At 66.7% G+C, this 24,572-nt stretch overlaps 3 protein-coding genes across 13 annotated transcripts; 2 read left to right on the forward strand and 1 right to left on the reverse strand.

Moving 5' to 3' along the window:
• On the forward strand, positions 2,867–4,074 carry PPP1R27 (protein phosphatase 1 regulatory subunit 27). The gene is made up of 3 exons (XM_021066435.1): positions 2,867–3,213; positions 3,292–3,442; positions 3,721–4,074. The coding sequence occupies exons 1-3, from the start codon at positions 3,024–3,026 to the stop codon at positions 3,842–3,844; spliced, it is 465 nt and encodes a 154-aa protein (XP_020922094.1). The 5' UTR covers positions 2,867–3,023; the 3' UTR covers positions 3,845–4,074.
• Positions 4,373–11,132, forward strand: MCRIP1 (MAPK regulated corepressor interacting protein 1). 4 transcript variants are annotated; one of them, XM_021066464.1, is made up of 5 exons: positions 4,373–4,448; positions 9,458–9,513; positions 9,592–9,710; positions 10,166–10,267; positions 10,351–11,132. In XM_021066464.1, the coding sequence occupies exons 2-5, from the start codon at positions 9,506–9,508 to the stop codon at positions 10,413–10,415; spliced, it is 294 nt and encodes a 97-aa protein (XP_020922123.1). In that variant the 5' UTR covers positions 4,373–4,448; positions 9,458–9,505; the 3' UTR covers positions 10,416–11,132. The 4 variants fall into 4 exon arrangements, with proteins under 4 accessions (XP_020922123.1, XP_020922122.1, XP_020922126.1 ...); XM_021066463.1 differs by lacking the exon at positions 4,373–4,448 and adding an exon at positions 4,619–4,763 and having other exon boundaries at positions 9,418–9,513; XM_021066467.1 differs by lacking the exon at positions 4,373–4,448 and adding an exon at positions 4,681–4,763.
• Positions 16,165–23,810, reverse strand: GCGR (glucagon receptor). 8 transcript variants are annotated; one of them, XM_021066445.1, is made up of 14 exons: positions 23,583–23,810; positions 20,113–20,253; positions 19,933–20,035; positions 19,185–19,292; positions 18,967–19,088; positions 18,777–18,883; positions 18,553–18,709; positions 18,307–18,466; positions 18,174–18,234; positions 17,900–17,969; positions 17,520–17,608; positions 17,240–17,378; positions 17,097–17,138; positions 16,165–16,748 (listed from the first exon to the last, which is right to left on the reverse strand). In XM_021066445.1, the coding sequence occupies exons 2-14, from the start codon at positions 20,170–20,172 to the stop codon at positions 16,527–16,529; spliced, it is 1,440 nt and encodes a 479-aa protein (XP_020922104.1). In that variant the 5' UTR covers positions 20,173–20,253; positions 23,583–23,810; the 3' UTR covers positions 16,165–16,526. The 8 variants fall into 8 exon arrangements, with proteins under 8 accessions (XP_020922104.1, XP_020922101.1, XP_020922106.1 ...); XM_021066442.1 differs by having other exon boundaries at positions 17,520–17,969; XM_021066447.1 differs by having other exon boundaries at positions 18,967–19,083; positions 19,730–20,035; positions 20,113–23,724.

Genomic DNA, 24,572 nt, shown 5'->3' on the forward strand with positions numbered 1-24,572 from the left:
GCCCTAAAAAGCAAAAAAAAAAAGGAAAGAAAGAAAAACCCAACCCATAAGGCCGAAACTTAAAGCCACGCAAAACCAGGTCACTCAACGAGTTCCCACGGGCAGAGGCTCAGGACAAAGCTGTGTAAATACAGGTTTGGTGCTGGTGTGGTTGTGCGAATAGCAGGTTTGACTGCTCAGGGCCGGCTCCTGCCCAAAGGTTTCCGAGTGAGCTGCTGTAGGCCGTGACCGTGACTCTGAAGACACGTGTGCTTCCTGGTGTCCTCAGCAGAATGCCCTTCAGGTGTCTGATCCAAGCATCCCAGCAGAAACCCCAAAGCTCCTGAGCTCTCTCGGTTTGCCTTCAGCAGGAGGGTCCCTCTTGGGGCTGCCAGCAGGCCCACCCTAACGGGGTGGCCCGCCTGGCCGAGGCCCGTCTCTCTCGTGGGAAGGGCCCTGCCATTGGCGGCAGCTTCATCCAGAGTTCTTCCATCTGATCCTCGCAGCAGGGCCAGCAGACAGAACTTTCCACAGCATCAGAAAAAGGCAATCTTCACACCAAAGCAAGTTCCGTAGGGACTTTGTCTCTGGGCTTCTTGTAAACGAGGCGGAAGAAACTGTACCCGCTCCTCGCTCCTCCCGAGAGATTAGGAGTTAGGACCGCCCAGCACTGAGCCCGGGGCAGGAGCACCGGGAACCAGCCCTCCCCCACCCCCGGCCCGGGGGAGGTTCCCACGGAACGTCGGCACAGAGGCAGGAGAAACGCTGCGGAAGCCCTGTCGGGGCCACGAGGGCAGGGAGCCCGCATAGGCAGTGCCCTGTCGTCCGCAGCATTTGGCCCAAGGCTTTGCACCTGGGGTGTCGATGCATTTGCTGATACCGTCTTGCTGGATGGAGAGCAGCCTGGTGCTGCAAGGGCTTCTGGTGCCTGAGCCCCTGCCCCGCTGCAGAGCAGTGCTGGCCAACCTTGGTTCCTGTCCGCTCGGAGGCCTTTCGTGACTGCCCAAAGGGCTTGCTGGTGCCAGCAGCTGCACTGTGCCCCCAGTAGGCAGGTGTTGGAGTGTTAACTGCCGGCACCTCAGGGTGGGGCCTTAGTGGGAAGTGGCGCTGTTGCAGGTGTAACTGGTTTAGGTGGCTCACACTGGAGTGGGGTGGGCCCTGATCCAAGAACTGGAGGCCTTATGAAAAAGGGACTCCTCGGGAGTTCCCCTCATAGCTCAGTGGTTAACGAATCAAACTAGGAATGATGAGGTTGTGGGTTTGATCCCTGGCCTGGCTCAGTGGGTTAAGGACCCAGTGTTGCCGTGAGCTGTGGTGTAGGTTGCAGACACAGCTCAGATCCCACATTGCTGTGGCTCTGGCCTCAGCCAGAGGCTACAGCTCCGATTCGACCCCTAGCCTGGGAACCTCCATGTGCCGCGGGAGTAGCCCTAGAAAAGGCAAAAAAAAAAAAAAGGGGGGGGGGAACATTTGAGTTCTTTTGTGGGGCAGCGAGTTAAGGGTCTGGCATTGTCACTGCAGTGGCTCAGGCCCCTGCTGTGGTTCGGCTTCCATCACATCTGCGTCGTGTAGTCTTTGGTCTTTGGAACTGCTGTTTGAGGACTTCCCATTGCGGCTCAGCAGGTTAAGAACCTGACATAGTGTCTGTGAGGATGCAGGTTCCATCCCTGGCCCCGCTCCATGGATGAAGGATCTGACGTTGCAACGAGCTGCAGTGTGGGTCACAGAGGCAGCTCGGATCCAGCGTTGCTGTGGCTGTGGCGGAGGTCCCAGATGCAGCTCCGATTCGACGCCTGGCCTGGGAACCTCCATATGCCGCGGGAGCGGCCCAAGAAATGGCAAAAAGACAAAAAAAAAAAAACCAAAAAACTGTTGAGACTCCCAGCCTGGAACTTCATCAGCAGCCCTAGATGATCAGCACAACTGGTTTCAGATGCTGCGGAGCCTGCCCGGCTGCCAGGGGCCCAGATCTGCTCCAAGCCCACGAGCCCTGGGCCCGTCCCTCCCTGGCTCGTCTCTCACACTGAAGCCTAAGCCTCACCTTGGACGCTGGTGGCAGCCGCCCTGAGGGCCGCCCATGCTGGCCGGCCTGCCGAGACATCTTACAACCCCACGGGCTGAGCGCCCACGGTCAGGGTGCCCTGAGCCAAGTGCAGGGGGTACACACCCCTAGGACATCGCGGTGAGGGCGTCGTAGTCCTTGGGAGCAGACTAAGTGTGAGCATGCGTGTTCTTGGCAGGTAGCAGCCAGGAGCCTGGAACTGGGAGACATGCAGGGGGCGGGGAGGACGGGCTGCAGGGGCCCCTGATGGGCAGGGTGGCGGGCCTGAGTGGGAGCTGAGGTGTTTAGTCTAATCTGGGAGGTTTCCAAGCAGAAGGGCAGCACCCCTGAGGCCCGCGTTCTGGAAAAACCGCCCTGAGAGTGATACAAGTCACGATGGAAGGTGACAAGTGACAGGGAGGTGGGTAGGGAGGGCTGGATCTTCTCCAAGCACGGCCAGGACCCTGCGGTTCCTCAGGTGTGGGCGGCCCCCTCGCCTTCCAGGAGGCAGAGGCAGCCAGATGCATCAGGTCCTCCTCCCCGGGCTCCTGGGGCTGCAGGTGACCTTGGCCCTTGAGGACCCCGGTACCTGTTTGCTTTCCTTCCGGGCCCTGCCTTCTAGGGCCTCTCCTGCCCTCTGTAAGGCACCTTCTAGGTCCAGCTGTGGGGGGGGGAGCGGTGGCCAGGGAGGATCTGACCCCTTTGGCCGGGCACAGCGACAGGTGGGCTGAAAGATGAACCACTAAACATGATCCTGGGGGCAGGGCTGGAGCGGCTCAGTTTCAGCCCCTCGGGCGCGAGCATGACTGCGCAGCTTTATATAGCACGCCGGGCCCTATATAAGCGGGAAGTGCCCTGGCCAGCAAGAGCACGGGAAGCACTGTGGGGGCTACGCTGGAGGTCACAGTCAGCCGCGAGAGCCTGCACTTGGATCTGGTCTGGGCACTTTCCTCCCCCAAGCAGTGGGGTCCCCACAGGGGTGGCCCACGCCATAGCCTCCAAGATGCCCAGCAGAGCAGCCCGCTATACTCGCTACAGCCCGAGGCAGCGGCGCCGGAGGCTGCTGGCGGATCGCAGCGTGCGCTTCCCTAACGACGTCCTATTCTTGGACCACATCCGCCAGGGCGACCTGGAGCAGGTGGGGCGCTTCATCCGGGCTCGGAAAGTCTCGCTGGACACCATCCATCCCTCAGGTGAGTGCCTGCGGGGCCAGCCAGGGTCTGCGGGGTGGCAGGGAAGGCCTCAGGCTTGACCCCTGCTGCCCTTCCCAGGCCTGGCTGCCCTTCATGAAGCGGTGCTCTCTGGAAACCTGGAGTGTGTGAAGCTGCTGGTCAAACACGGGGCTGACATTCACCAGCGTGACGAGACGGGCTGGACGCCCCTGCACATTGCCTGCAGTGACGGGTACCCCGACATAGCCAGGTGAGAGGGTGACCTCCAGGATGCGGTCCCCCGAAAGGTGGCCCTCCCCATGCAGCTGACAACCCTAAGGCTTCTGGCATCTCCTTTCTGCCCTTTCCCTCCCAAGAGCAAACTGCCAAGGTCAGCTGTCCTTTCCAAAGGGTCTGGTTTCTTCCTCCTCGCCCCACCTGGAAAAATAAAAAACAGGCGGACCTTAGAACCCCAGCCTGCTACCCCGGGGGGAGGAGTGAGCATCCTCCAGGCCAGCTCCCCTCGGCAATCAGGGCTGCCTTTGGCAGGTATCTCATTTCCCTGGGTGCAGACAGAGAAGCGGCCAACGACGACGGTGAGCTGCCCGCGGATCTCATTGACCCTGACTTCAAGGACTTGGTGGAGCTCTTCAAAGGGACTAAGATGGACTGAGCCCAGCCCTGCCCTCCCAGGGCTCTAGCCCTCCCTGGAGAAGTCAGATGCCCACCTCCCCGGGGTGCCAGGGGTGCCCCGCCCACCGGGCTGGGGGGCCCACCAGGCGGCCCAGGACCCTATACCTGGGCGCGACCCCCGCACCCCCAGCGCTGGCCTGGCTTTTTCTCCGGGTGAATTTTTTATGGTGACACTTTTTACTTTTTCAATAAACGTGATGCCCAAGCCTGTGGCGATGGCCTGATTACTGGGGACCCGCCGACCCAGGCCTTCGGCTCCGGCGGCTTCCGGAGGTCAGCGGACCTCGTCGTCCACTCGGCGCTGGGGGTCCGGCAGTGCCGGAGCAAGAGCCCGCGGCCCGCGGCTTCCGCGCGCCGGTGCCCGCCGTCCGCCGCCCCCGCCGTCCCGCGGGCCCGGACACCGCAGCAGCCCGCAGGCCCGGGAGCCCGTCCGCGTCCCCTCGCCGCCGCCCCGCGCGCCTGCGGTCACGTGGCCGGCGCCCCGGCGTGCGCGCGCGCGCGCGTGCGCGGCGGCGGCGGCGCGCGTCACTTCCGGCCGGGCCCCTGGCAGCGGCGGCGGCGGCGGCGGCGGCCGAGAGGGCGAGGTGAGGCGGCGGCAGCGGGGGCGGGCGGGGCGGGCGCGGCCGGGACCCGCCCTGGCGCGGCGGCCGCGAGGGCAGGGCCCGGGCGGGGGCGCGGGCGCCCGGCCCGCCGCGGCGGAGGGTGAGGCGGGGCGGGCCGGCCGCACGGGGCTCGGAGGGGCGGCGGGCCGCCCGGCTCAGCCCCCGAAGCTGCGGCCCGGTCGTCTGGGGAGCATCCCTGCCGATGCTTCCTGACTCCGGAGCGCCACTCGCCCGCCCTCCGCCGTGGTCCCGCCCGTCCCGAGGTCTCGGCCCCCGGGCCGGGCAGGGCGGCGCCAGGTGCGGACCCAGAAGGGGTGGGAGGTGGCCCGCGCTCAGCGAGGGTCACCGGGCCCGGGGGCTGCCAGGGTGGGCGGTGGGCTGCAGCGGGGAGGCCGCAGCCCAGGTGGTGAGACATTGCACGAAACGTGGAGGCGCAGGAGTCGTGTCCCCGACCTACCGCAGGGGACGCTTCGCAGAGGAGGTGGTCGTGAGCTGAGCCCCCAGGGACCAGTGCAGTAGTTTAGGGCAGACGGGGCATCTCGAGCAAAGGCCCGGAGATGTCAGACGGGGGCGTCTGGAGCTCTTAGAGGAGTGTGGGCGGGGAGGAAAGGGGACAGGAGCCGCGTCCCGAAGGAAGAGGCGCGATTTGGGGTGGCTGGAAGGGCCCAGGGACGTGGGAGGGGGTATCTGTTGCTCGGAAGGGGAGCTGCTGCCTCCACCAGGAGAGGGGGAGGGCGGTGCATTGCTTAGAGGCTTTGCCTGGGGGTCTTCAGGGGACGCCAGCCCTGGCGTCTGGTACTGCAGCATCCTGCTGGCACCCGCTTGGGTGGTAGATCACTTTCTCAAAGTCTCATGGGCAGAAACTGGGCTGCTGAGAGCCCCAAAGACAGAACATGACAGGAAAGTGGAAGCTGGAGACTTTGGAGTTCCTATCGGAATTCTAAAGGAACACAGAATGGCCACACCTGCATCACTGATTCTAACTCCAGAATATCCAGGGTCACTTTCCCAGACAAGAGAGTATCATCTCGGTGCCTGTCTTGAAGCATCTGTCTTGGGGGTTGGGGATGGGGGTGGAGAGCGAGGGGCGGGAGACTGGGTTTGGGGCCCCCCCAACACCCTGCCTCCATCCCTGAAGCCCTTGGTTCCCGTGGCAGGGCAGGGTGCTACGTAGATCCATCCAGGAAAACTCTGCCCGTCTCTGTGCAGAGCCACGTGGGTGCCAGGGGTCCAGGAACCTGCCAGGGCTGGACCCCTGGCTGGCCCTGACTCCTGAGGCCCTGGAGACACGGAGGTTGGGAGTCCCTTGGGGTGCAGACCCCGCTCTGCTGGGCAGCAGGTGGCTTTGCCCTCCCAGCCTCCCAAATGTGGGTTGTCGGGGTCCTGCCTGGCCCGGTGCAATAGCTGCCCACAGTCAGCCCTTGGCAAGTGTTTGCCGTGGCCAGCGGCGCTGCTACCCCCTCACGGTGTCCCGTCCGTTTGCGGGTCTCCACCTCCCCTCAGTGGGCTGCCTCTGCGTTCATTTGCCCTGGGCTTTCCCGGCTCAAGCTTCCTGGTCAACAGCATCTCTTAGCGTCTCAGAAGTGCCCAGTTAGACGACACATTCCTCCTGTGACGGCGCTGTCCGCCATCACATTGGGTATGTGGCCATGGAGAGCTCATTTGAGACGGCCGCTTCCCATGTGCATACTTGGGTCTCTGCGGAGCAGGGGGCCTGGTGAATGTCCTTGGGGGGTGGGGCCGGGACTCAGATGAGCGGGAGGAGGCTCTCCCCAGGGGCTCCAGAGCAGAGATGGACGACCCCAGTCACAGAGGGGTTCTGGATGCTGCTGTGCACCGAGCGGTGGGCTAGGCGGCGGTGGGCGACAGTCCGGGCCCGCAGGGCGCCTGGGAAGCAGTGTGTGTGGTTCTCCTGGCAGCAGCAGAGGTGGCTCTGTGGCACAGGCTGTGTTTGGGGTAGGCGGGGGCCCTGGTGAAATAGATGGTGGCCAGACCTGGGGTTTAATGGCAGAAGGCCCAGGTATTGTTCTGGCGGGGAGCGACTTGGTAACAGGGTGTCGTGGAGACCGTGACGCGTGGCGTGTGTTGGGGACAGGAGTGCAGGAGACTGTCCCCGCCCCGGGGGTGGAGGGCGAGGGTGGATGTCGGGCCAGAGGTGCTGGCGGCGGGCAGGGTAACGAGCCCGTAGCTGGAGACCAGGGATCTGGGGGGCCGGGGGGGCTGGGGGGAACCGACGTGTCATCAGACGGAGACCTTGGGGGGGTGTCATCAGATCTGAGACCTCGAGCAGAACCTCGGCTGGGCTGCTGAGAAGATGGAAAAACGCTGCCGGCCTTTGCGCTGCTCGCTGCCAGGCACGACCCCCCACCCCGCCCCGCTGTTAGAATCCAGAAGCGCTTCTCAGGTTGATGGGATGCAGTGTATATGATGAGGTTTTGGGCTCCAGGCTCGAGGAAATGGTTGTGCCTGATAATCAGCGTGAGCGCAGGGGAGCGAAGCAGGGGAGCGTGGTGACGGGGGAAGCGTCTGCTCCCTCCCTGCCGCCGGGTGGGCCCTGGGGTGGGGTGCGAGCTGCCATCACTGTCCCGCCAGCCTCGAGGCTCCAACCTCAGCAAGGCCGTCCTGGCCTGCTGGGCCCCTGCCCCCCCCCAACCCCTGCCTCTGCAGTCTGCCCCTGCTCGGCCCTTTCCCCTGGTGGGGAGCCTGCTCGCTCGTCTCCCTCCGCCCCGCCAATCTCGTCCCTCCCCAGCGGCTCTTCTGGGACAGGCAGTCCTGGTTGCCAGGCCCACTTCCCTTCCGGCGGCACTGAGACCCTTTGTGCCAGGTCGACGGAGATTTTGTCAGGCTGGTCCAGCGGTCACCTCTCCGTCTGGGTCTTCCTGGAGCCCAGTTAACCCCGTGGACGGCTCGTCCATAACCTGGTTCTCTCTCGGTCTGTGCCCTCGAGGCTCGGCCCTCTCCACTGGAACAGCCACGTAGCCCCAGGCGTCCGTTTTCAGTCCCTCTGGGCCACTCCTTTGCTCACAGCCGCGGTGCAGTCCCCCTGCTGTGGCCGTGGCTCGTACTCGCAGCTGTCACCTTTCAGTGGCTCTTCCTTCTGGGCACTGGTGCATGCTCTCTGGTTGCTACTGTGCACCTCTCGGTGCCACGTGGCTGCTTCCCTCAGGTGCGTGCCCAGGACCGGGGTGCATGTCCTGGGGCCTGCAGATTTATTAGGTTTTTTCGTGGAGATTGCTTCTGGGGTCAGGCCGAGGGGCCACCTCCTTGGAGGAGCCTCAGGAGCTGATGAGGGTGAACGAGGGCAGCTCCCTGCTCTCTGTTTTCGGGGGAGCAGCAGCCGGGGCCCCTGGGAAGGCTGCTCGTACATTCAGGGAAAGCCTCGGTGTCCCTGCATCCCACTGGCTGGCAGGGCTTGGTGGGGCGGGGGCACGACCAGCCCAGGGTCCTGAGGAGAAAGGCCCCTGGAGGGAGGCTGAGCTGTGGGGGGAAGACGGAGGACTCGGGGTTCCTCACGTCCGGCGGGACCCGCTGGTAGGACACAGGCTGTTCAAGGGCCTGGCTGGGAGTTCCCTGGTGGCACATCAGGTTAAGGATCCAGTGTTGGCACTGCAGGGATTTTGGTCACTGTTCTGGTTGGATCCCTGGCGTGGCAACTTTCTCCTGATGTGGGTGCAGCTGAGATACGCATACGTATGTATATATTTGAAGAGGAGACAGATGGTGAATCCTTTTTAAAAAGGTATTTTAGGAGTTTCTGTCGTGGCTCAGCGGGTTCAGAACCCAACCAGTGTTCATGAAATGTGGGCTCGAACCCTGCCCTCACTCTGTGGGTTAAGGATCTGGTGTGAGCTGTGGTGTAGGTCGCAGATGCGGCTCCATTTCCACCCCGGCCCAGGAACTTCCATACGCTGCAGTTGCGGCCCTAAAAGGCAAAAAAAAAAAAAACCCAAAACCGTCAAACCAGCATGATGACGTGGAGGGCTTTTCCCCTGTGTTCCGGGGCTGGCACCGCTGGCGCCTGGACGGGAGACCCGGGCCTGGAGATCCCCCGAGCCCAGGGAGGGAGAGGACACTTCGTGGGAGCGGGGCGGGGCCCGCCTGGGAGGGCCCAGGAGTCTACCTGCCCTCCAGAGAGCTGGCTTCATGCTTTTCTGTCGTGAATGCCTCCGCCTCTGGGCTCTCTTTAGCCGGGCAGGTGTTTAAATGCTGAAGGAGCCTGGGAGGGGGGCCCTTCGGGAGGGCCCGCGACCACATGCTCTGGGGCGTCCGGGGTCCCTGCGCCGCAGAGCTGGGCGGGGCGGCACGTGTGCTGAAAGGCCCTTCCCGGGCTCCCCCCGCACCCAGCCCCCAGCATCTGGGGTTCCCTGTTCTGGGGCGAAGCCAGGCCTGGGACCTGCCCTGTGCAGCCAGCTTCCTCATCCTGCGGTGTGTGTCTTCAGCCAGCAAAGGGACGCTGTCCAGCTGGCCGGCTTGAGAGTCCGGCTAAAAATAACCCCCATCCAGGGCTGTGCAGTCCCCTGGGCTGAGAGAGACGGTGAGCTGGACGCACTCCGGGGCCTCGGTCGCTAGGTCGGGGGCCTGTGGCTCCCTCCAGGCTCACGGCCGTCCCCAGCCCTCGTGTCGCACCCCAGCCTTGGGGACCAGGAGGCTGGCAGGCTCTGCTGGGCTTCTCACTGCTGGGCAGCACATCCCCGTTTTGCAGATGGGGCCTGAGGCTCAGCCGGAACAGGAGCCAGGGCTGTCCCAGGACGCCGGGCCTGGGGCCTGGGAGGGTCGGCGGGGCTGCCGGCTCTGTGGAAGGCCCTCCCCGGCCGCAGAGGCTCAGGCTGCTCCAGGTCCTGCGCGTCACCCCCCGCCTCGCCCCTTTTGCCACTGGATTGTGGCCGGACCCCATCCATCCGTGGTAGCGGGAGGAGGCGGACGGATGCGTCCCACGCCCTCTCCCCGCCAGGGCCCCATCCCATCCCGGCGTCGTGGGCCTTCCCTTCCAGAGGCCGAGGGGATCCCGCAGTGGAGTGCCAGGACCAGACGCCCCAGCGATGACCAGGTGGGTCTCTGGCAGCAAGGGGCCTCGGGGGCAGAGGCAGGTGCCCCCAGCGCCCCCTCACGGGCCGGGCTCCCCCAGTTCCCCTGTCTCCAGAGTCGTCTACAACGGCAAGAGGAACAGCAGCCCCCGCTCGCCCCCCAGCAGCAGCGAGATTTTCACCCCGGCTCACGAGGAGAATGTGCGCTTCATTTACGAAGGTACGCGGGGTGCCCCCTGCGACTGCCCCCGCACCCTCACGGGCCCGGTCACCGGGGTGGTGGGTGCTGCGGTGTTCCCCGCAGGCAGTGCCCGCTAGAGGCCGTATCTGGAGCCAGTGCTGTCTGCATGGGGAGGGGCCCGTGGAAGAGACGGTGCCCCCAGGGGGACCCAGGGCTTGAGCCCAAGTGCCTGGCATCTGCCGGGAGGAGGGCGTCAGGGAGGCAGGAGCGGTAGGAAGCCTGCCTGGAGGAAGTGCTGTCCCCCGTGCGTCGTGGATGCCTCTGCCCGCGGCTCTGGGCGAGGTACCACGAGGCTGGGAGGGCTGTGTCTGCGCAGGGCGCCCCAGGGAGCGGAGGTGTGTGGGGCACCTCCAGGTCCAGAGCAGGCGGGCTGGAGGAGGGGAGGGGAGGGCACGCCTGGCAGGCCGGGGCTCTGACCGCCCTGCGTCCTGCAGCCTGGCAGGGCGTGGAGCGAGACCTGCGCAGCCAGCTGTCGGGCGGCGAGCGGGGCCTGGTGGAGGAGTACGTGGAGAAGGTCCCTAACCCCAGCCTGAAGAGTGAGCGGGGCCGACCCGGGGGCGGGCGGGGCTGCGGGCAGGAAGGCCCACCTGCGCCCACCCTGACCGCTCTGCCCCCGCAGCCTTCAAGCCCATCGACCTGAGCGACCTGAAGCGCCGGAACACGCAGGACACCAAGAAGTCCTAAGGCGCCGGAGCCCCCGCCCTGGCCTCTGGGGGACCTGCACGCCCGCCGCGGCCGCCGCCTCTCCCCTGGGCCAGCTCCTGGGAGGGGAGGGGCCTTGCTCCCCGCCGGCCGAGAAGCCCGGGACCAGGACAGGCGCGCCGGACGGCCCAGGCCGCCCCTCCTCCCTGAGCCCCCCTCTCCCCTCGGGGGATCTCAGGCTGCCCCCATCCTTGGGAGGGCCTGGGCCCTGCCTGCACCCAGGGCTTGACCTGACTCCCCTCCCCTTCCCAACACCTTCCGCTGCCCCCACCCCCCTCCCCTGGCCACTGCTAGGATCAGGAGGGAGACGCAGGGGCCTCTGTCGTCTCCTGTGCTGGCAGGACCAGGCCGGCTTTGTCCCCGAGGTGGCCAGGAGGCAGGACAAGGGTGGTCCCACCTGTGCCCAGCATGGGTCCCCCACTGACCCCTGTTGCCCCTTTGGCCTGGACACGGGGAGCATCTGACACCCCCCTCCCCCCCGCCACTGTCCAGCCTGGCCCCTTCCCTCCCCGTGTCCGCTTCAGGATGGCACCAGCTCTCCTGGGACACTGCCGTGCCCCCCCGCGCCTTAGGAAGGGGTGTGGGGCTGCCCACTGGGTCCTGCCCTGTGCAGTGAGCTGGGAGGGTGTGCTGTGCCCTCCAAATCCAGGTGTCCGACTGGAACCTGAAGGCCCGTGAATAAAGGTGGGGTGGCCTTGGCTCAGCCTCTTGGTCTGTGAGGCCCCTGTCCCGGCTGCCCACACAGGGCTGGAAACCCAAGGTCACGGGCAAGGCCCAGAAGTTCCCTGTGATCCTTGGGCTCCCTCAGGGAGCTCAGGCCTCCTGGGGGGCTGTGGGGGTGGAGGTGGCACATCCCTCTGCCGTGCGGGGCCCTGGGGGTGGCCCCTCTGCTGTCCAGACGGAGGAGCAGCTACTGGGCTGCGAGGTCCTGGGGTCACTCGACCTGCCAACCTGGCGCAGCAGCCCCGGCAGACACGACAGACGGGATTGATTTGGGGAACGCCCTTTCCCGTAGAGGGTTCTGGGGCTCCAGTGGCCCTCCCTGCGGCTGTGGGAAGTGTCTTCTGGGACGGTTCCCCAGGGACGGGGGGGTGCAGGAAGGGTGGGTCATGTAATAAACAGCGGCCACGGCTCACTGCCAGTGGGCGCTGGCTGGTGCCAGGCCCTGAGCCAAGTTCCTGTAACCACGCAGGCCCATTTGCTCCCCAGGGACCTGTGGGGCATCCTGCCAAGGGTTTGAGTGCCTGCTGGCTCGGGTCACCCGAGCAGCCCCCCGCTGTCTGTGGCCGGAAGGGGGTGGGTATGGCCTGGCCGGGGCACAGGAACCCGTGGCCAGAGGCTGAGTGGGCACCTGGGTGCACAGGCCCTCCACCCTGTGTGTCCTGGAGCAGGTAGGACCGGATGGTGGCTTCCAGCAGAGAGCCTGTGAGAGGGAGCCCCACCCCCTCAGACCCATTGCTGAGTCTCCAGTTGGGGGTTCGTACCTGCCCTGTGGGTGGCCGTTTCCTGCTCGGGCCTGTGGCCCGCTGTGGCCTTGAGGATGCGCTTGACAGATCGCTCAGCCCCAAGGCTTCAGGGGGCCTGGGCGTCCGCATTCTGGTGGTTGCAGGCACGGCCTTGCCCTGGGGCATTTCTCAGAGCTCCCCCAACTCAGTTTCGCCTGTAAAGGGACGGGTGGGCTGTGGTGGCTCTAAGACCTCGTCGGAAGCGGAGCTAGGCCCCCTGGCAGCACGTGGGGAGTGTCTGCTGTCTTGCTATGTCAGTTAAAAATCAACTTTGCGCCAAGCCCTCCTGTGGGGTGGAAGGTGGGCCTGAGGCCACACTAGGCCCCAGCGTCTGGTCTCCCCGCAGCCATACCCCGGGCCTCACCCCCTAGGCTGGTCCTCCTGCGCCTGTACCGCATCCCTGGGTGGCTGGACGCCCTGCAAGGCCTGCTCCTTCCTGCTGTCCTGGCCCAGCTTAGATGGAGGCCCCGGGCCTGGGGTCTTTGCTGAGAACACCTCGGAGGTGGGGGGGTGGATCACAGGCCGTGCTGGGTCTGGGGGTGAGACGCGGAGCGGGGCGGCCCCCAGGGCAGAGGGGAGGCGGGGAGCGTCCTGGTAGCAGGTCCACACCATTGTCTGCTTGCGTTCAGTGCCGACAGCATGGGGGCGGGGGGCAGATTGTGGTTCTCTGATCCTACATGTGTGGCGAGCTCCTGTGGGAGACTGACCTTTGAATGGCAAACTTTTATTTTTTTAAGGCCACCCCTGGGGCCTAGGGAAGTTCCCAGGTTAGGGGTCTAGTTGTAGCTGCAGGTGAAACCTCCACCACAGCCACAGCCACCCCAGACCCGAGTCACATCTGCAGCCTATGCCAGAGCCTGTGGCAACGCCAGATCCTTAACCCACTGAGCGAGTCTGGGGATTGAACCTGCGTCGTCATGGCTGCTGGCTGGGCTCATTACCCCTGAGCCACAGGGGAACTCTCTATGTTGGGTTCTTAACCTGTTGAGCCAGAGTGGGAACTCCGTAGGCTTTTCTCTTTATCAAAGTTTGAATTTAGTGAATCCTGAGCATGAGCTCTGAGCATGTGCGTGTGTGGTGAGCGTGAACAGCTCCCCGATGTGGTCTAATGCTCAGTCCCTCGCACCTTGTGTCTAAAAGAGCACTTTCCACGTGGCTTCTAGCCCATCGGTCACGTCTGCCTGCCGTGAGCCTCACCCCGTTCTTGCTCCCAGCGCCTCCTCCCAGGTTCCCCTCCGCTTGTGGCTGAGGACCCCCTTGGATGCTTGGGGGTGGAGTCCCCAGATGCTGGTTTCGGCTGGCTGCCTCCTGTGTCCACAGGTTCCTCTGTCCCCTGTGTTCTGTAAACTGAGGTGAGGTGTGGCGGCTCAGTGGGGTTCACTGGAGGAGACTTTGGCTGGAAAGGGGTTGCTCCGGCTGCTGTGATGAGAATCGGCGGCAGGGTTCAGGGTGGAAGTGGGGAGACCTGTTAGGAGCGCTGCCTCGGTGACTCAGGGGAGGAAGAAGCTGCACGCGGGGACAGGGAAGGAGCTCGGGGACACGCACCGTGGGAAGCAGAGTCCAGGCCTTGCATCTGGGAGACCAGGGGGTCAGAACCACAGAGTGGAAGTAATCGGAGTGTCGACGACCTTTTCAGGTTGATGGAGGAGGCTGGAGGCGGACCCACACTCCCCGGGGGTGGCCCTGCCGTCTGAGAGGGGCAGGAAGCAGGAGAGGGCGCAGAGCCAGGGCGGGACAGGACCCGGAGCTGAGGGCCGCCAGCGTGTCCAGGGGGCGGCCCGGGCAGCTCGGCGTTCGGCCGGTTGCAGCCCTCGGCCTTACCACTTTGGGCTTTTCTGCTAATTCTATTTCTGAACTGTTAGTTTTGGGGTTTTGTTGTTTTTTGCTTTTTAGGGCCGCACCTGTGGCATATGGAGGTTCCCAGGCTGGGGGTCGAATCGGGGCTGCAGCCGCCGGCCTCCACCACGGCCACAGCCATGCCAGATCCGAGCCACATCTGCGACCTGCACCACAGCTCATGGCAGCGCCGGATCCCTGACCCACGGAGCGAGGCCAGGGATGGAACCCGCAACCTTATGGTTCCCCGTCGGATGCGTTTCCGCTGCGCCTCTGCGGGAACGCCTGTCCTGTTGGGTCCTGACGCTGCTCTCACCCCCTTCCTCCCAGCCCTGCCCCCCGCGGGCGCCTCTCGCTCATGTCTGGTTCCGCCGAGCTGGGGATTTACTCTGATGACTGCGTATCTGGAGCTGAGCCGCGGGGTGACTTGGGGTCACTTTTCCTTCTCTGCCCAACGTCTTGTTTTCCTGGGTTCGTCGTCGTCCTGCTCTCTTACCTGCGCGGGTGTCTGTGCGCCGGGCCCTGAGCTCCCCGCGGGGCGTCCAGTCACTTGGATGCCCTTAGGGTGTCTCTCCGTGAACTGCCCTGCTCCAGACTCCCTCCCACCGGTGACCCGCCCTGCCTGGCACACAGCTGCCATCCGGGGGATGCCCCGCCCTCCTAGTTTTGACCCCTGTTTGCTGTAGTCCATGTTTTCCTCTTTCTTGGTCCCCAGGCTCACTTGTGTAGCATGCGTGTGCATGCGCGCGCGCACACACACACACACACACACACACACACACACAGCGGCTCCCACGCATTCTTTTGGGGAAGGGCTTGCGACCAGGACCAGGGTGGAGGTGGGGAGGGCAGTGGAGGTGGGTGCTGGGCCCTGTGTTAGAAAGCGGCTTCCCCCACCCGTACCCCTTCCACCCCACCTGCAGCGCTGCCTGCTCAGAGCCTGTGCAGATTGGCTGGGTGAGTCCAGCCCTGCCGGGCCGCCACCCACCACCACCCCTGGCTGCACCGGCCAGCTCCAGTTCCCTGGGGACAGGCACAGGGTGCAGGAGGACAAGGGCAGAGGGAGTCAGGGTGGGGGGGGGCTGTCAGGAGGCCCCGCGACGATCGGCCCCAGCAGCCACCACCTCTGAGCTCAGCTGGCGTGAAGGAGAACTGGTGCTCTCCCTGTGCTAGCTCGTGCCCACAAGGCTTCTGGGCACGCAGGGCTGGCAGGGGTGCCGCTGTGGGCAGGGCTCAGAGAAGCGGCAGGGCCTGAGGGGCCTGGGGGCTTGAAGCCTCAGTTCGCGGCCTCTGGTGCCACCAGCTTCACTGCCGGCCTGCCCTGCAGCCCCCACCGGTAGTAACCTCACACCCTCCTGAGCCACAGGGGAGCCCAGGCCATCCTGAGTCACCTCCCTCCTGCTTCCCTCGCCACCTGTCCGGGTATCTGCAGTGCGTGGCCAGGGCCCCTCAGGAGGGCCCCGCTGCTGGGCAGGCGAGTAATTCTATTTACCTTTCCCGAGAGGCCTCCTGTCCTTTCATTTGCTCCAATTAGCCCAGCTCCGCCTGAGCGGCTCCAGCCCACGTGTCCAGGCGGGGACTGTGGACACCCCCTCCCCCAGGGGCACCCACCGGCTCCTCGGAACAGGGACACTGGGCTGGCTTGGTCGGTGTGTGCTTTTGGCTCCAGGGGCCCCTCCCTCCTTTGAAGCACCCCCTCTCCTGCCCCTCCACACTGCCCCTCCCAGGCATCTTGGGGGGTCGGGGGATGCCCTAGTGCGGTGAGCACAGCGTCACACCCCACTCCTGCGCCTGCCTCTCCCTCTGCATCAGACACACTGCACCCCAGGAGCAGCGTGGACGCGTCCTGCGTCCAGCACCCGGGGCCTCCCTGGTGTGCATCAGCCCTCACTGCCTGCCAAGCAGGGTGCCCACCCACATGGCAGACGGCTGCCCTTCCACAGCCCCTGGTGCAGCCAGGGCTGCAGGGACCTGTGCGGTGACCGCATCGAGCTGAGCAGAGGTCTTGGGAAACCACAGTCGGAGGGTTGTCGTCTGGGGCCCCTCTCTTTCCGCTTTGGGCGGCCACATGGCCCGTGCTGGGGTGAAGCAAAGGCCAGTAGAGGACCCCAGCTCTGGGTTGTCTAGCAAGGAGCCGGGGTTGTTCGCGTGGGGTTGGTGGGGCTGTGATGTCGGTGGCCTCTCTGGCCATCCATCGTCCTCCTGCCCCTCTGCTGGCGGACAGTGACCCTCGGGCGCTTGGAGACTAAGTGGAGACGGTCCACTCTGGCCCGGGGCGGGGGCGAGCCCACCTGAACCGGGCTGGAGGGAGGCCAGAACCTTCTCTGGTGGGGTAGGCGTGGGCTGGTGGCCGCCTCTGGCCGTCACGCGTACCTTCACATGCTCAGGGCTTCCAGCTCCAACACGCCTGTACAATGGGGCGGCCTGGACGGAGAGGCCCCAGACGGAGCCCACGGTGCGGCCCGTCCAGGGCCCCAGCCCTCCGCCCAGCTCTCCGCCCCGCGTGTGCACAGAGCTCTTTATTGTCCGACTCAAGTTTCCCCTAACTCAGGCGCGCGTTCACGGGACAGCTTCCTGTCCCCACCGCTGGGCACAGAGCAGGTGCTCTCAGACCACCACACCAGGGACACATGGGTAGTGGGGCACTGTCTGGCTCCCATGCCTCCAGCCTCTGTTGGGCACCAGTTTGGGATTGTTTGGCAACATGCTCTTTGGGCACCAGAGTCCAGCCCCGGCTGGAGTTGCAGCGGCTTCAGAAGGGGTTCTCGGCCACTCCAGGGAGGCCGCTGGCCAAGTGGGTCTCTGCAGAGGGCTCCTGGCTGGTGCCATTGCTGCTGCCACCCGTCGAGAGCAGCAGCTTCTCGCTGGGGGGACCGCTGGGGGGCCGGGCCGAGTGGCTGCCAACGCGGTGCGCCTTCTGCAACGCTTTGCCCTCGCGCCAGCGGTGCCAGCGCCGCAGCAGCTCTGCCTGCACCTGGGGTGGGCGGGCAGGTCACCCTCCAGCACCCCCAACCTCCCGGCCATGAAGGGCCATGTGGCGCCCTGGGTGTGGAGCCAGGCGGGCTCTGTCGTGATGGAACGCTGGGGTCTGAGGACCCCCTCACTCTCAGGTGCACTCCCTGAGGACAGGCTCAGGCCGACCCATCTCAGCAGGCCTGACGCCTAGCGCCTTGGCAGCTGAGCCCAGTAGGTGCAGGCGGATGCAAAGGGCTTGCGCCCCTGCGGGGAGGAGGGCGGACGGACGGAGGCATCTACACCACCCCCTGCCCTGACCCCAGCGCGGGTTCCCCTGACCCCAGCGCGGGTCCCAGCCCCGACCTACCTCCTTGTTGAGGAAACAGTAGAGAACCGCCACCAGCAGGCCCTGGAGAGAGGGCGGGGGGTGGGGGGTGGGGGGGGTGGTCAGGGCCGTCCCAGTCCAGGGGGCGGGGGCGGGGGCGGGGGCGGGGCGGGCGGGCCAGGCACCTGGAAGGAGCTGAGGAAGAGGTCAAAGAAGAGCTTGGCGGAGCGCAGGGCGCCCTGGGCGTGCTCGTCCGTCACGAAGGCAAACACCACCTCGTGGACCCCCAGCAGCGGGATGAGCGTCAGCGTGGACCTGGCCAGCCTGCGGGGAGCGGAGCCTGAGGCGCCCGGCCCCGCCCCCCCCCAGGCGCTCCGCCCTCACCCGCGCCTGCCCCGCCTCTGCCCTGCCTCTGCCCCCGCGGTGTCCGGGTCTGCAGGCTGCCTGCCCACCCCCAGCACCCACCGGAATTTGTAGTCAGTGCAGCGCATCTGATGGGCTCGCAGCTTGGCCACCAGCACGTGGAGGACGCGGATGAAGATGGAGAAGTTGATCTGCACGTGGGGACACAGAAGAGCCCGGCCCCAGCCTGTCCCTCTGCGAGGTGGGTCTGCCGCCAGCCCCGCCCTGGCTCCCGGGGCCCTGGGGCTGCGGGTGCCCAGCCAGGGATGGGTGCCGGCCAGTGTCCTGGCGGAGTGCCAGGCCTCCCTCCCTCTCCACTCAGGCAGGGTGCTGTCTGTCTCCTCAGGCTGCTGCAGGCCAGCGAGGAAGGAAGGGGCTGGGCGGCCAACTGCAGCAGCCTCTGAGCCCTCCCTGCGCTGCCAGCGCGTGGCTGGTCCCCTCACCAGGATGGCCAGGAAGACGGGGAAGCGCAGGATCCACCAGAAGCCCATGTTGTCATTGCTGGTCCAGCACCTGCGGGGACGGCCGGCTCGTGTCCCAGCAGCCCCCCAGCTCCCCCCGCCCCATTCCTTGGTGTCCAATGGGTGCCTCAGGAAATGAAGAGAGAAGGTCACGAGGGACCGCCCCCAAGGGCGACGGGCCAGGGACCCCAGCCCTCTCGTGCAGAGCTGCAAGGCCACGCCCCACAGCCCCCCTGCCCCGTTGGCTCATACTCACTGGATGTTCTCAAACAGACACTTGACCACTGCCCAGGGGATGACGAATAGCATGGGGGCACCTGCGGGGGAGAACAGCCGTGGGCCCGGGGCCCGGGGCCCGCCCGCCCCCCGCCCACCACCAGCCCACTCACCCCAGCCGATGGCCAAGTAGAGGGGGAAGCAGCTCCTCTCGGGGATGGTGGCCTGGCGCAGCAGGCTGTGCAGGTACACGCCCTCCACCAGCAGCCAGCAGTAGTTGGCCACGACGCCGTACTGCATGAACACCGCGGCCACCCGGCAGCCGGCCACCGCCTGGCCATGGGGGCAGCGTGAGCGCGAGCCTCCGAGCCACCTGCCACCGGGGTGTGGGGCCGAGGGGCTGGAGCCGGGTGGCTCACCTCGTCACTCAGCCAGATGCTCACGCTGAGGTCGTCCCCAAGCCGCTGGCTGTAGCGGGTCTTGAGGAGCGCGTCGAGGGCCAGCACGGAGCTGGCCCTGAGCACGAAGGACGCAAGCAGGTTCGCGTGGATGTAGTTTCGGGTGCAGTGCAGCTTGCTGCGGGGACAGGGCGTCAGTGTCTGCCCGCCAGGGCCCCCCTGGGCGCGCAGGGCACAGGGCGTACCTGAGGCCCAGCAGGATGGCCAGGGCCAGGAGCAGGGCTGCGAGGGACAGGGAGTAGCCGGCCGTGTACATCGCCTGGAAGCTGCTGTACATCTCAGCCACCTCCCTCTGCAAACGCGGGGGCCAGTCAGGCCGGGGGAGGCCCACCGCGCCCCTCCCTGCCGGCCCCGCCGCACCCGCCGTGGGCTGACCTGGACCCCAAGCTCCTCGTCGTCCACCTGGCACTGGGAGGCGTTGCGCCACGGCTGCCCCCGCGGCCCACGCACCCACTGCCCATCGGGCCCACACCGTTTGAAGACGAGCCGGTGCTGCACTGGGCGGGACGGGGCGGGGAGCAGGCTCCGGTCAGCACCCTGCTCCCGGGCTGGGCGCCCCCGTCTGTCTGACCCCCACACCCCGCCGTGGCTACCTTTGTGGTACCAGGGCAGGTACCAGGGGCAGGAGATGTTGGCCGTGGTGTTGGGAGGGGTGTCGGGCCAGCAGGAGTACTTGTCGAAGGTTCTATTACAGACCAGCTCTGCACGGGGTGGGGGGGGGGGCTGCTCCTCAGCAGGCCCGGCCAGCACGGCCTCCCGCCGCCCGCTCGCCCCCTGCCTCCCGGCACGGCTGCCCATCTCATCTTCCCCGGACACCCCTGTCCTGCCTGGTCCTGCGCTCCAGCTCCGCCCAGCCACCTCGGACGCCCCTATGGGGTCTCCCCCAGGCCTCCCCTCTTCCAAGGGCCCTTCTAGCAGCACTTGTGTCTCTGGAGGCTGAACCCCAATACTGTTGGCTCCCTCCTGGGCCCAGCCTCAGCCCCCCTCCCTCGCCCAGACAACGGCTCTGCTTCCGGGCCGCTCCCCCTGCCCCAGCGGGATCTTCAGAGCTTGCGGGGAACACTGCACTCCATGGGTCTGAGCCTCGCTGGAGAAGGGCCCCCTGTCCCCCTCGCCAGGCCCCGTGCCCTCTGCCCACCCTGCTGGAGCCGGCGCCCCGCGGGGCCCGATCCACGCGCACGAAGGGGAGCATCACGAAGCACTGCGGCGCTGGGGCAGGTCTACCGTTTTTGGAACATCCTGGCCTGCGTCCCCGGGCTGGTCACTAGCCTCTCTGTGGCTCTGGTTCCTCACCTGTGAATGGGGGGTGGGTGGGGGGCGCCCAGGGCAGGCAGGGCTCACCGGTGGGCGGGGGCAGCAGGCTCAGGTTGCGGAGACACTGGTCGCCGTAGAGCTTCCACTTCTGGAAGAGGAAGTCCATCGCCTGCGCGGCGGGGGCCTGTGGCTGGGCGGATAGACCGGGTCAGCACGGGGGTGCGGTGGGGGCACAGGCAGGCCGGAGGGGGTGGCGGCAGAGCTCACCTGGCAGGCCAGCAGCAGCAGCAGGAGGAGGTGGGGGTGGCGCAGCCGGGCGGGGGGCATGCCTCCGGGCAGCTGCCCCCCACATCTGGCTGGGGTTGAGTGCTGGGCAGAGAGGTCCTCGTGGCGCACACACGCCTCGGGCTGCCGAGTATCAGGGCGGTAGAGTTTGGCAGGGACCCCCAGGAGCGAAGAGGCCCACGGGTCCACCTTGTGACAGCGGGGTGACCTGCTCCCCGCAAATCACCCCGCTGAGCCTCTGAATCCTACTGACAAAGCGCGCGCTCGGAGGGAGGGGACACCAGAAGGAGTCAGCCGACTGATGGCAGGTTGGGGGTCCCGGCCAGGGTCCTGGGGGCTGAGCCATCTCCCCTACTCAGATGGCCTGCGGCCCTCCCCTCTGTGCTAGCGAGGCGACCTGGTCCCAAAGCTGCCGGGGGGAGCCGTCTCCTGCCTCCCACCTCCTCCCTCCCCTATTCTTAGCCCTGGGAAAGTCAGCTTGGCAGGCGGGGGCAGGGTGCCATCCAGAACTTGGTCCCCAGGGGCATGCTTCTCAGGGTGGCCCAGGCCAGCTCCCAACCTTGCCAGGGACCAGGGGTGCCAAGCATAGGCTTAGGGTGGTTCCTGTTACATGCCTGCCCCTTTGCCCAGGACTGGGGGGTCTGGGTGTTCCCCTGTCCCCTCTCAAGGCTCAGGCCAGGCTTCCTGGGTCCCCTGGACCACAGCAGGCGGGCAGCTGCAGCGCATTCCTCTGAATTACCCTGCTGGCTGCCAGGGCCAGACGCAGACCCTAAGGGGAAGCAGCCCTTAGGAAGTTGGGGGACAAAGGACAGCCTGAGGGGCCCGGTCTGCCCTGCCCACCCGGGCCATGGAGCAGCGAGCCCAGTTGCTGGAGGAGGCGAGGTGGGGGCAGGCTCAGGGGGATGGGGCAGCGGCGATGGCTAGAGGCTCCAGGGGCGCGCGGGGGGGGGGGCAGAGAGTGACAAGGGCCAGCTGGGATGGTGGGGACAGTGGAGAGGCAGACGGGGGATATGGGGAGGAAGGACACTGCCCGATAAGCTGTCCCCTGCCCAGAGGCCCTGAGGGGAGGGTGAAGCCTCAGGGACAGCCCAGTGAAGAGCTCCAAGGAAAATGTCACCCTCAGAGCCCAGCTGAGGCGTGGAGGCCAGGGCAAGCCTGGCTGGGCCTCGGCTTTCCCGCCTGCAAAGTAGGGGTTCACCTTGTCCACCTCCTAGGGCTGCCAGGGGAACCCCGTGCGCAGTGCGGGCGGGTCACAGCCAGGGCAGTCTGCCCTCCAGCTGGGGATCCCTTCGGCTGGGGGCCACAGAGGGCAGGGCCGGGGGAGGGGAGGGGGCTGCCCTGGGGCCCTCACCGCCTCTCTCCCGTGGCAGCCAGGGCGGAGGGGGGTGGGTCTCCACGGCCCTTACCCCACCTCTGATCTGGCAGGTGTCCTGGGAAGCCTCAGCGCCTACAGGGCACAGGCTGGTAGCCGGCTCAAGGCCCCCTTGCCCCCGGGCCCCTAGGGGTCAGGACATCAGCACCTGCCCCCAACGCCAGAGGGGGAGGGTGACCCCCCCCTCCTCCCAAATCTCTGACAGAAACACGAGAAGAGGCAGAAGTGGGCAAGGGCCCCATGCCTTTCAGGGGAGTTTGGGCAAGGAGAATTCTAGCCACTTCTCCGGATGGGGGCGGGTAGAGCGTGGGGGTGGAGAGACTTTCACTGCGCAGGACCGAGGCTCTGGGGGCTCTGCCCGGGCACCCAGCTGTGAGGCTGGCCCCACAGAAGAGGGTGACATCACGGGACCCAGCTCTGGTCCTGGGCAAATACTTGAACTTCTCAGAGCCTGTTTCCCCACTTCCCTGCCTCCCCTTCGCCAAGCCAGGAGGGCTTTGCCGCTCGAAGGGAAGGACATATTATCACGTCCAGGCCCCCTCCCTACCAAGGGGGACACTGCAACCCCACAGGCGGCGGTGGCGGCAGCCAGCCCAGGGATAAATATTTGTGGAGTGATGGAAAGGCTGGGACCCGGAGGAGCAGGTGCTGCTCCAAGCTTCCCACTGACCACGGCCTCAGAGCCACCGCTTTCCACCTTAGTACCCTCCTGGCACAACAGCCATGGGGGTGGGTACTACGGGCCAGGGACAAGCCTGCTCCCTGCACGGACCTGGGGGGACCCTGCTTGGACCCGGAGGGACCCAGCCGGCTCCCTGCACCGACCTGGAGGCTGGGTTCCCTCTCCAGCCCCGGACAGCACCCGCCCAGCACTGACAGCCCAGGATTGGGGGGACTCCAGAGGGGCGGCCGGGGCTCAAGGGGACAGAGGGCCAGCTTTCCCCCAGCCCCAGTCCACCCCCTCCCTTCTTTCCCAGCCCCCCTCCCCTGTGGATTCACTCCTCCTGCCCACCCCCACCCCCACCCCTGCTGCCACTGGCTGGGCTCACACACGTTCTGCCCCCTGCTAGGCAGAGCCGCACCACTCCTGGGTGCTGAGAGCCCAGCCCTTTTCTGTGTCCCCTGAGGACGCTCTGGAACTCTGCAACCTGCAGCCGGGGGAGGGGCCCCAGGATGGGTGGATGGCCCAGTGGCTGGAAGAGGTGGGCGCTGGTCAGCCCAGCGCCTCCCAGGAACTGGATGGGTGGGGTTGAGGCCTGGCAGCTTCTGATGGGTATGGGGGAGGGGTGTTTGTGAAACCAGAGCAAGTGGTGGAAGGTCATGGCCCCAGGGCGGGAGCAGGGGCCACAGGCTGTTGACAAACCTTCATTTCTGTGTCTTCCCCCACTCCGTTGGGGCAGGGCAGGCCTGGATGTGGGCCAGAGTGCTGCTCCCCCACCAACCCTCATCCGCCAGCACAGAAAAGCCAAAAAGAGCCCGGGGCCAGGACCTGGGAGGATGCGGGCGCCCAGATCTCAAGGAGTCAGTGGATTCCTGGTGGGGGCAGGAGACCTGTGGCCCAGACCGGGGAGGGGGCGGGGGGCAGGCAGCATAGAATCAGGAGCAGGTGGGGCAGTGACCTGCCCTCTCTGCAGGTCCGAGTGACAGGTGTGGGCCGCTCGGAAGAACGGACCAGGCTGGGTGCTGACGCCCCTCGGCCCCTTGGGGGAAACCTCGCCAGGACACTGCTGGCGCGCTTTGGGGAGCAGGAGGGAGCGGGCTGCCCAGTGCGACCCCTACCCCGCGGCGCCCCTGGGGGTGCCTCTGCGGTTCTGTGTATGCGCTGGGGTAGGGGAACGGGGTGCTAGATGGAGGAGAAGGGAGCGGACAGGGGCAGCAGGACCGAGCGCCCGGCGGCCCCGGGCACCCCGACCCCGTGCCCAGGGGCAGAGGACGGGGAAGCGGCCAGACCCATATCCCTCCCGAACGTGCGGGGCCAGGGTGACGGTCCGAGCCGGAAGGGCGCATCCTGGGGGTGGGAACCGGGTGTCGGATCGGAATGAGGACGGCGACAATCGGGTCCTCGGGGCCGCCCGCTTACTCTTAGAGTCGGCGCCGGCCGGTCCCGCGCTCCCGCCTTCGGCCCGCGGCCGGGAACATGCCCTCGGTGTCCGGCCCAAGGGCTCGCCGCGCGCGGCTCCGGTCGCTCAGCGCCCCCCGCCGTCCTCCGCGCGCTCGGCCGGGGGCTGGCGGCCGCCCGTCTCCGCGGCGCTGCCGGATCAGGGTCGGCGCCAGCTCCGCGCCCGCGCCCCGCGCCAGCAGCGCGCAAACTTTCCGGCGGCGACGCTGGGCCGCCGCGGAGGGGGCGGGGGCGGGGCGGGGGCGGCCCCGGGGCGCGGGGCGGGGTGGGGGGGAGCGGCGCCCCGGAGCCGCTGCCCGCGCCCCCGCGCCCGCTCCTGCCTCGCAGCCTCCTTCCCGCCCGGCCGGCCCCCCGGCCCCGCAACCCAGAGCTCGCTCGGCAGCTCTCCCCGGGGGACCCCGGACGGCGCACTGCAGCTCCCGGCGGGGACTGGAGCCCTGGATGGACAGGTGGGGGGGACAGGTGAGGGGGGCAGGGTGGGGGCTGTGCCTCGGCGCGCCTTCGTCTCGCTCCCTCCGCCTTCTCTGGGCCCCGCGCCGCTTCTTTCCCCGGTGCTGCACTGAATCCTGGAAGGACTGATTCCCTACTTAACCCCGCACCGTGGCTCCTGGGTGACCCGTCCACCGCGTCCAGAGCAGGCTGGACTGGAGTGGGGAGCCCAGGCCAGGCAGGGAGGGCGGCCCCTGGGCTGCCCCTTTAAGCCCAGGTGTCCCGCGTCGTCTCCCTTGAGCCCCCTCCAGCATCGTTCATCCGGCACCCCGCAGAGCCCGACCCCCTACCACCTCCACTGCAGGTCGTGCTGCAAGGGGGGCGCCCTGCTCCTTCCACTCCCGCTCCTTCCCAGACTCCTGCCCCCAGACCCATCCTCGCGAGCCCTCCTCTGCCCACCTCCCCTCATGCCCGAAGCCAGCATCTCAACCGCTGCTTGAGGACCAAGGCCCTTGCACTTCC

Source organism: Sus scrofa, chromosome 12 (assembly GCF_000003025.6).
Source record: "Sus scrofa isolate TJ Tabasco breed Duroc chromosome 12, Sscrofa11.1, whole genome shotgun sequence".
NCBI lineage: Eukaryota > Metazoa > Chordata > Mammalia > Artiodactyla > Suidae > Sus > Sus scrofa.